Consider the following 10,547-nt stretch of genomic DNA (forward strand, 5'->3'; position numbering starts at 1 on the left):
TTCAAACAGGAGGTGGGGGGGGAGGAGAGGTAAAAAAAAGCCAAGGAAAGATTAGAAAAGAGATTAAAAAAAATTTTGATAGGCTCTATGCCAGGTCCACCCCTGAGGTCCCAGCAATCGTCCTGGGGAAGGAGGTGACTCAACAGAACCCCAACTTCTCAGTAAGACAAGGTACTGGTGAAGCTGGGCAAAGTCGGGCACAAACCATTGGGGGTGGGTCCCCCGCTGGCACTGAGGGTCTTGGCTCGGGCAGGGAGGACACAGGGACTTAGCGCTGCAGCCTCTCTGGGCTTGAGAATGTCAAGGCCAGAAAGTACAGGGATCCAGGTCCTGGGGACTGCTGACCTAAAGAGATGGGAAGATGAACCACTGGATGCGTAAATGGATGGGTGGGTGGAAAAATGGATGAACGGATGGATGATGGATGGATGAGTGGGTAGGTGGGTGGATGGACAGGTGGATGGATGGGTGGATGGATGGATGGATCGGTGGAAAGGCAGGTGGATAGATGGATGCATGCATGGATGAGAGAAGACATATAATGTGCAAAGACAAACACAAAGTCTGGTCTGGAAGGAAACATAGCCTAAAGAATGTTAAAATTCTTCATATTCCATGAGAGGACAGAGAGAATTCACTGCTAATAAAAAAAAAAACTAGGAAGAAGATCAAGAAATACTATTATAGAATCAACAAAAAGTAAAAAAGAGATGAGAAATGTCTGAAAGTCAAATTAATGACATAGAAAAAGACTTTTGCAACCAAATTGCCTTTTGAGTATGATGAGAACAGACTGACTCTCGAAGCAGAAACGAGAGGAACAGAGAGCGTGTGGGCTCAGAACCCACCAGCGAGACCCAGTGAAAGGGCAGATGCTGAGAAGGCTGGCTGGAGGCGAGGATCCCTCCTCTACCCCAGACGGGACCCATGTCCCCTCCTCCGCCCCGGACGGGACCCGTGTCCCCTCACCTACCCCAGACGGGACCCATGTCCCCTCCTCCATCCCAGAGGGGGCCCATCTCCCCTCCTTCACCCCATACAGGACCGATGTCCCCACCTCCACCCCACACAGGACCCATGTCCCCTCCTCTACCCTGGACAGGACCCATCTCCTTCCTCCACCCCATACAGGACCGATGTCCCCTCTTCTACCCCAAACAGGACCCATGTCCCCTCCTTCACCCCAGATGGGACCCATGTCCCCTCCTCCACCCTGGACAGGACCCATGTCCCCTCCTCCGCCCCACACGGGACCCATCTCCCCTCCTCCACCCAGACAGGACCCATGTCCCCTCCTCCACCCCAGACGGGACCCATGTCCTCTCCTCTGCCCCACATGGGACCCATCTCCCCTCATCTACCCTGGACAGGACCCGTCTCCCCTCCTCCACCCCACACGGACCCATCTCCCCTCCTCCACCCCACACCGGACCCCCTGCACAACCGCAGTGCACAGCCACGGCCTGGCTATGATGGCACAGCTGTGTGTTCTGCCTGCGAAATGTACCCCGTGTCCACAAACCCAGGATGGGGGTGCACACAGAGGAGGGCGGGAGGGAGCTGCTAGCCGGGCCCCCGTGGGGGGAGTCTTGGCCACTGAGCAGCCAGAGTGCCCCCCTGCCGGGTCCGGTCTGCCTGACGGCACAGCCGGGGGGAACCCTGATCCGCACTGAGGGCCTGGGGTGTCCGGAGGCGTGGCCCTGACCTGCGGTCCTGCCCGGGCTGCTCTCCGTGGGGACACCTGCCGTGACGCTCGTCTATTTCAGGGTTGCTGGATTTGAGTTGATCTTTTAAAGCCATTTTCTCCTTTGCTTTTTGTTATTACTTAAATTATTTAGAATACATATGCATCGTTTTACCCAAAAAGGTCATTTTCCTCAAATATGGAACATGTAAAAATAAAGTGGGCATTAAATGCCAGTGGCGGGGAGGGAGACGGCGTCAGAGCCAGCACACCCGCTCCGAGCGGCGCGGCCGCCGCGCCCCCCACGGTCCTCCCTCGCGGAGCCTCAGCTCTCCCAGCCTCTCGCATAAATGGGTCGCCATCGTGTCTGGGGTGTGGCTCCTCTGGAGAGAAGGCTTATCGGCGTGACGTGTGCGGCCACGGGAGACGTGACCTCAGGGCCCGGGCTGTCCACTGTGGGAGCAGGCAAGGCACCCGCTGTTCGGCTAATGCACATTTACAGCTGCCTAATGGGGTGGCCACCGAGACAGGCACAGCTGACACACAGCGTGGCTCTCTGGGGACAGCCTCCTCGGCCGTCACCGTGCGCAGTTCCAGTCGGGCCACCCCCGGCCCCCGGGCTCACCCAGGCCCCGTGTCTCACTCAGAAAGTGCCAAGGCTCGGGGCACCTGGGGGGCTCAGTCGGTTGAGCATCTGACTTCAGCTCAGGTCATGATCTCATGGTTCGTGAGTTCAAGCCCCAGCTCAGAGCCTGGAGCCTGCTTCCCATTCTGCATCTCTCTCTCTTTCTGCCCCTCCCCTGTTCACACTCTGTCTCTGTCTCTCTCGCAAAAATAAATATTAAAAAAAATTTTTTTAAAGTGCCATGGCAGAAGGTCTGCACTGCCCAGTGGTGGCCATGTGGTCAGAAGCCCCCTGCAGAGGACTCAGAAACCGTATCCGGTAAAGAAGTCATAGCCAAAAACAACAAGACACTCATGCGGGGGCCCTCCTTCCAGACGAGGCCCTTCCCAAGGCCCGCGGTCCCCGGTGTGTGTCCGCAGGGACCGGCTGACGACAGCACATCACACTGCACTCCACTCCGGTCAGTTACTACAGGCCCCCAACCTGCTAGCACAGCCTCCCGCTGCCGGTTACAAAGGGACTAATGAGCAGGGGACGTCTCCCATGTCCCCTGCGACTGAGCTCCGCGGACTGAGGAGGGACAGTTTGCAAAACCGAGGCTGGTGCTCCGGGGCCTCACGCCCCACTGGGCGCCGTGGGCCCTGGCCACCTGGGGCTCCTCAGTGGCCCCGCGGCAAGGAGCCTGGCGCACAGCCTTCTCTGTGGCCCACCTGCACCAGCAGGGGACACGCCACCACCTTTCCGCCACCCTGTGCTGGTCTTACTTCGCGTGCGCTTGCACAAGGCAGACAGAGAAACAGGAGAGAGCAGGCTTAAAACCAAAGGCCATCTGCATTCAGAAAACAAACAAGAATTAAAGATCACATGTCTTTCATCTGGTATTATTTCTGACTCCAAAAAGTTTCCAGTTTCAATGTTAAAAGAATCATCAAAGACAGTAGAAATGACTGCTATTAGTTTATGGTCCAGAGCTTACAAGTGGCTTCAAAACGACGGGTCTCTGTGGGGGCGCCTGGGGGCTCAGTCGGTTAAGTGTCCGACTCTTGACTCCAGCTCAGGTCGTGATCTCCCGGTTCGTGGGATCGAGCCCCGCGTCAGGCTCTGCGCTGACAGCCTGGAGCCTGCTTGGGATTCTCTCTCTCCCTCTCTCTCTCTCTGCCCCATCCTCTGCTCGTGTTCTCTCTCTCAAAATAAATAAATAACCTTAGAAACATATGTGTGTGACTTTGTTACTAAGGGGTGATGGATGGCAGTGTCTGGAGAAGGACGAAGGGACCAGGCCCAGCCAGCCCCCGCGAGGTCTCCGCGTCTGCACCTGCCGGACGGGCTTCTCCGGGGGTTGTCGCTTACGTTACAAGAGGGTTTCAGCCAAAGGAAACCGGCCTGGGCTCTGGCTGGCACCCGAGGATACCCTCCCATGGATGCCCTTCGTTCCGCCCACCGTGCGTGGCACCGGGGCCACGGCGTGGAGGCCACACGGTGACACGGGGGAGTGGTCGCACGATGGCCCTGGTCAGCAGCTCGGGCCGGTCTCACGGTGGGGGGGGGGGCCCAGGCCTCTCAGAGAAGCTGCCACAGGACAGGGAGCGCACCGGCGTCCCTGCTCACCCGAGGGACACTCGAGACAAGGGCAGGGGACGGGGCCGCCACCACCTGCAGCTCTGGGCAGCTGGAGAGCAGGGCCAGCGAGGTATGTGGGGGGGGGGACAAGAAGGTGGCTGAGGACACCCCCCCAAGGGGACGGAGGGGCTCTGGCACCAGCACGCCGGGAGAGCGGAGAACCGGGCGGCTTGTGCCAGGGAAGCAGCCAAGCAGCGAGCGGGGGTGGTGTGCCCGCCGTGTGCCCGGGCTGGGGGCGCTCGCACGGCCCCCACGCCCGCCACACTCTGCACCTCGGAAGGCACAGCGAGGGGCGGCAGAAGCGCCCGACCTGTGAGGACGGAGGAGTCGTGTGGGCGGGGACGGCTGGCGACGCTGCTGGCACAGAGTGAAGAGGGGCAGAAAGACAGGAGCGCGAGCTTCTCTGGCGACAAAGCTGCAGGCTCCGCGGCCCAGGACGGGAGGCCCACGGATGCCACGTCCACGCTTCCACTCCTCGGCGTGGGCCTCCCCGTGAGCAAGGGTCTGAATAGCTTCCCACAGGGCGGGTCATTGCATTTTTAGGCCTCTTTAATGCTAGAATGTTCTTCCTTTCCTTGAGGCCGAATCTGCCCCTGGACGCAGCCCGGTCCTGCTGTGCCCTCCGCGGGGGCAGGCCTCCAGCCCTGCCCTCACAGGGTGGTCTCTGGCTGCGGGCAGCAGTCCGTGAGCCCCCCTCCTCTGGGAAAATGGAAAACACTCTTCAAGTTGACAAAGGTCTCGAAACAGCATTGTCCAGCTTCCTTCCTTCAGATAAAGCCACACAACGAGACAGTGAGAGGCTGCAAGGTGAAGGGACCCTACGGGAACCAGATGTCCACGCGGGGACCATCCCAACTTGTGAAGAGGGTGCTTCCCAGACCGGCTCCCCAGGCCCTGCCCCCTCCCGTGGACACTGTGGGGCTGCAGCTCCTAGAAGGAACCTGCAAGTGAGAAATCTTTTCTTCTGACCCTCAGAAAGGCACAAAAAACTCAGTAAGACACACGTAAGCCATCTGGCACGGTTCCTGAAACTCGGGGCAGGCTACAAAGTCGGGAGCGTCCGCCTCTGCCTCGCAGGGGCCAGAGAGGGGCCATCCCCAGGGACACTGGGGTCCCCAGGGCCCAGAGAGGGGCCCACGGTGGGGGAGGCCCTGCGGGGGAGGGGCCCCACCTGCCACCGTCAGGACACACAGGACCCCGAGTCGGGGGCTCCGCACTCTTGGGAGCCCGGCCTCGTGAACGCGGAGCAGACTAGAAACCCGGCCGCGGGGCTCCCACATCCACTGCTCACAGAGAGAGTGTGTCAGGGTCATCAGGCCGCATAGCTACGGTTAAATTGAACTTCTCAGGTTTATAATCCTCCTGCAGAAATGAACACCTCCTACCCGGAAAGATAACCTAGAACAGGGCAGAAAGCGTAAGCAAGAAGAGAATGATATAAAAACCACTTTTATCCTGGATTTGGTTACTGGTCCTATTTCTTTTCATTAAGAAAATAATCCCCACTCCTAGCTGAAGACGGATTAAATGGCATGATTATCACTGTGCATAAAACAGGGAACATAATTCCTTTTACGAAAATAAATCAATCCCCAAACACATCGCTCCAGCTCCACGGCCTCCGCCTCAGGCATCAGCACGGCTGTGATTCGGGCAGGTGGCCGGCGGCCCCACTGGCCCTCCGCACCGCAGCCCCGTCCCAGGCCCGCCACCGCCAGCGGCGGTGGGACCACAGAAAGCGCCGAGAAAACCACGCTTGGTCTCTCTTCCCGGGCAGAACCGGGGTAACCCCGGACCCCCGGCCGTCTGGCCCTCGACGTCCGTGTAGGCCAGCGAACAGCGAGAACGCAGGGCTGAGGCCTTTTGATAAACTGCAAAACTCACCTCTCAAATGACAGAAGAGTGGGTTAATTACAGCATGTAAACACACACCTGTGAGCACGACTTCCCGAGTGCTGTGAGTGGCAGGGGCCCCCACGGAGCGGAAACGGGACGGTGACATCAGAGCGGCTGGCAGGGAGAAAGGACGTGCCCGGCCACCTCCCTTCCGGACGGGCCCCTGTGCGGAGCCCCCACGTGCTATGGAGAGGCAGGAAGACGGCTCTCGCCTCTTCTCCGGCCCACAGGCCTCAACGCCCCCACCACGCTTTTCCTAAGAAGGGCACATGTCACACCTGAGTCCCCCGGAATTTCCAGAATTGCTCAAATTCGGCAAGAGCTTTGAAATCCGCACTTGCCGGTTAGAAGGACGCGTTCTGACTTGTCAGCACAGCTGTGGGGTGAGCCGTGCTGGGGCCAACGCCCGGCCGGCCGCACACCACGCCTCTGCAGCACACGGCTTCCAGCGCCCGTGTCTCGGCCACCAGGGAGCCGTGGAAAGTTCCCCCAGGTCAGCGCTGACCAAACCCTCCCCCGGGGACGGGGACAAGCAGGAAAACATCTCTTCCGAGCGAATCAACGGCAAACACACTTTCACAATGAGAGCACTTGGTAAAAACGATAAAAACATACATCAGAAATTGTGACTTACCACCATCAGATACAGTTGCGGACTGAAAGAAAAGAGAGAGAGACATGAGTTAATTAGGCCTCGTGACGAAGTCGGGCAGCACAGGCCAGCCGGCCGAGGGGCCCCCGGCTCCCAGTGCCGGCACCCCAGGACGACCAGACGCCGCAGTGAGGCAAGAGCTCTGCTCCCACTTCCTGCGCGAACCCCGCCCAGGCCGGGGACATGGGGCTCCGCGGAAGTCATCATCATTTTCGTTCGAAAGGAACGAATCCCAGCACGTTTGACACCATTAGTCACACGCTGGGGAAACCTGGTTTGGGAGCCCTTTGGTGCGGCCAGTCCGCGGGGCCCCCACAGACCGCGTTCACTGCCGCCCCGCCGGACGCCCAGCCACCTCCACCTGCCGCGGGGACCCGGGCCCTCCCGGTGACGGTGACAGGTGGCTGCCCGTAGCAGGGGTCAGCACGCAGCCCGCCTGCCAGGAGGGAGCCCGCGGAGGGTGAGACGGGTGAGACGGTGCTCACAGGCACCCGGGCAGGACCAGGCACGTCGGGCGAGGAGACGGGGCCGGCAGGAGGGACGCAGGAGGCTGTGGGGGCGGGGGGGGGTCCTGAAAGGACAGACGGTCGGATGAACAGAAAGGGTCCGTCTGAGGAAGACTCCTGGGAGGGGCAGGGAAGGAGGGAGGGGGGAGGAGCAGCTGAGGAAGGAGGGGATCTGGAGGGACCAGGGAGCCTGCCAGGGATGCCCCACGATCCACAGTGAGACCAGGCCCGCACGCTGTGCTCAGCAGTGGCCGAGCCCTCAGTGGCCCATCCTGGGGGTCCCGCATGGACAGACCTGCCCTCGGGTCCTCTGCAGGCAGTGGGGCCAGCGTGCAGGCCGAGAGGACGCATCGCCGAAGGCAAGGCTGACAGCCCGTTCCCAGCACAGGCCCCTGAAACGTCACCTCCCGACCTGCACGGAGGCGGGGGACCCCCTCCCCTCATGGGTCTCAGACCCGGAAGGCCCGAGGGCCCACCTAAGGGGTGGCCTTCTGCCGCAGGGCAAGGGCCTGTCCTCTGACAGCCCGGGGAAGCCGCCTCCCGACGGCTCTGGAGGGGGCTTCTCGCGGTTTCGAACCCTCATGGGGCCTGGGGCAGAAATGCCCCCAAACTCTATCCTGGAACCTCATCAGTACGTCTCCAATAGTAAAACCACACACTGCTGTGTGTCGGCGTCTATACGTCCCTCCGGCCAGGCGGGCGAGCCCAGACAGCGGCCAGCCACCGAGGGCCCGACCTTCCCCGGCTGACACACACACATGGGGGCGCCGGCCTCCCCGTGCTCACAGGAAGTCACCAGCAATCGGGTCACACACTCGACAGTATCAGAGGAAACCATCCCCCTGAGGTTATGAGAACAAAACACACACGGCCGCACGTAATACCGGAAACACTGTCAGTGGTAAAATCTGGAAAATAAGTCCTGAAATGTAAACCTCAGCTCCCGTCACGCTCCTCTCACAACAGAAACGAAGTTCTGACGTCAGCAGGGGGAGCAAATGCACGAGGACTCTCTACGGCCGTCCCCAAGGTGACCTCGAGGCGTGACCCTGAAGCCAGAAGACACGGGAGAGGGTGGGCACAAAAGCGGGCGCCCGCGGACCTGGAGCGCAGGGCGGACGGACCAGGTAAAGCTCAAACAACGTACTTTTCACAAAAGCGTATTTTACAGAGGCGCCTGGGGGACTCAGCTGGGTGGGCGTCTGACTCTTGGCTTCGGCTCAGGTCGTGATCCCAGGAGCCTGCTTGGGATTCTCTCTCCCTGTCTCTGCCCTTCCCCCCTCTCAAAATAAATAAACTTTAAAAAAATATATATTTTTCAGAATAATTTTAGATTTACAGAAAAATTGTGAAGACAGGATAGAAACAAACATGGTTTTCATACACCATGGCTCCAAAACCAGCAAAGGATCCACTAGGCAGAACCAGGGGTGGGCTGGGCATGGAGCGTGGCCCACACAGCCCCAGGACCCCAGGCACAGACGGCCAGCTCCCAAACCCCCCGGAGGAGAGCAGCCCTCCGAGGCCTGCAGGAGTGCCAAAAAGTGCACGGCCCAGGAAGCGCTCATAGCCCAAGAATCCCCACCCGCCAAGGGAAAACGCCGTCGGGAGGAAGGGCAGGAACAACCACCAGATCCCCAGACACCGGGAGGCTCTGACACAGCGTGAAATAAATATGAAGTCATAAATGGAAGCTGTGACGGAGAAAAGAGGAAGTGAGGTGGCGGATGTGACAAACAGCCCTTCGTGAGATGTTTACGGTGAAACTGCAGCGGGTGAAACGGACAACGCGGTGGAGAGATCAGCGGAGGTGGGGCCGGAAAGATAATCGGGGAATTGGAAGACAGCCCTGGAAAAGGTCACACCTGTGGTAGCTCAGAGACCAGACTGGCCGCGGGGTGCCGTGGGGTGCCGCGGGGTGCCGGCCTGGGCACGGGCCAGCAGAGTCAGAAAGGAGCGCTGTCCTCTGGTCGCACACCCTCCATCCAGCCTGGAGAGCCCGTGGCCTGCAGGCCGCCCCTTGGGGCCCCTCTGGCACCTCCTCCAAGAGGCCACGGCCTCCAATGTATGTCTCCTTGCCTTTCCCCAGTGAGGGAAGCTGTGCCCAAAGAGCACTTTCACAGCTTAAAACACTAAGGAAAGTTCTAGGCATCTGGAAAGCCAGGGGTTATTGGGCTCGGCATGCCAAGGGTCCTCCGGGAGGGGCTGGTAAGGGCTCAGAGATCACAGATGTCCTCGCTCACCCCACATTTCGGAGAAACAGGTGACGACTCTTCCTGACCAGACCACTTAATTTGTAAATAATATTCAATCACCACTCACGTAATGCTTCTGCTTCCTGTCCGACAGTCATCCTGCTTACAAGCACACATCCTCGCGGAGTGGCAGAGCCGGGCCATCAGGCCGACCCCTGCTCAGTGCCCCAACTCCTCTGCCCCTGACATGGACACAGGAGCAGGGCTGAGGGGCATGGATCGGGGGCCTTCGCTCCGATGGGGGGAAGAGGTGAAGCGGTCGGCTCACGGCCATGGGTGCTGGCGGGGAAGGGTCTGGGAGGTGCCCTGTGGGGAGCACGGGCACCGCGCTCAGCGCTCCGCATGGTGGGTGAGGAGACCTAGGCAGACAACCTGCCCACGATGGGGCGGTGGGAGACAGGGGCCCCAAGTCATTTCTATTTGCCTCCGGCCCATGGCACGCCCGATTCTGACCCGTAACCCTTTTAAAGCCGGGTTTGCATTTTGTTAGCACATCCCGGCTGACGGTGGCTGGGAGAGAGGGGAGGTGGTCCCACAGGGCAAAGCTTCGGAAACTCCTGCAGAAAATTCCCAGAGAGCATTTCCCACAAAGGGGAAGCCAGCTGCTCGGCGCAACGTAAAGTGAGGCATTCCCGATTTCTCAGCATACGCAGACCCCAGGCCACTATAAACATTTTTATAAATTACAACTTACCATGCCTAATGTTTCTTCTGTATGACTGTAGTGATTTTGTTTTCCTTCGCCTGTAGTGTCGGGTTCTTCCCCACTTCCCAACCTACATATTCTCCTTACAAAAGAAGCAGAATCGTAAAACCGAGCCGCTGGGGGAGAAAGGTCCCCAAAAGTCGGCCCTCTGCGGAGCTGACAATTAAATACTTGCCGCAATCCATCAGCTCCACGGAGTTCCAGGCCCGCAAGACTGGAATCCAGCTTGTTTTAAGCTTACAAAGTATTTTAGACACTTGGCTTAAGTTCAAACAATTCCCACTCCTCAGGTCAGCCTCGTAAGCCCGATGGTTCCATGGAAATCACACTTGTTTCCAGCAGGGACTCTGTCTGGCCCACACACATTCCCTGGATATTTTATTTGTAAATACTGGTGACGGTTTTGGAGCATTTGCATGGAGAGTATGGCTGATGCGTCTGCCTTCATCACGGTTGATCCTGATCCTGTCAGGGACATTGGACGGGAGCAGGCGTTAAGCTAGGTCACGTCCAAGTTACTTTGATATGTAGTAATATGTAGTAACACCGACTTTTCATCTTGAGACCCTGACACAACTTCCTGTCTTAGACATGAAAAGTATT

The 10,547-nt window shown here is 59.0% G+C and overlaps 2 protein-coding genes across 6 annotated transcripts in view; both read right to left on the minus strand.

Annotated features, from left to right (window-relative positions):
* The window catches only part of ACOX3 (acyl-CoA oxidase 3, pristanoyl), a 922,607-nt gene that overhangs the window by 636,587 nt on the left and 275,473 nt on the right, over positions 1-10,547 (minus strand). The gene's annotated exons all lie outside the window — the stretch shown is intronic.
* RGS12 (regulator of G protein signaling 12) overlaps positions 1-10,547 on the minus strand; it is an 82,845-nt gene that overhangs the window by 43,859 nt on the left and 28,439 nt on the right. For all 5 annotated transcript variants that reach the window (XM_029949214.1, XM_029949206.1, XM_029949235.1 and 2 more), the window contains one exon: positions 6,460-6,481. In XM_029949214.1, coding sequence (XP_029805074.1) covers positions 6,460-6,481 — 22 coding nt within the window. The remainder of the gene's footprint in view (positions 1-6,459; positions 6,482-10,547) is intronic.

Source organism: Suricata suricatta, chromosome 1 (assembly GCF_006229205.1).
Source record: "Suricata suricatta isolate VVHF042 chromosome 1, meerkat_22Aug2017_6uvM2_HiC, whole genome shotgun sequence".
Taxonomy (NCBI): domain Eukaryota; kingdom Metazoa; phylum Chordata; class Mammalia; order Carnivora; family Herpestidae; genus Suricata; species Suricata suricatta.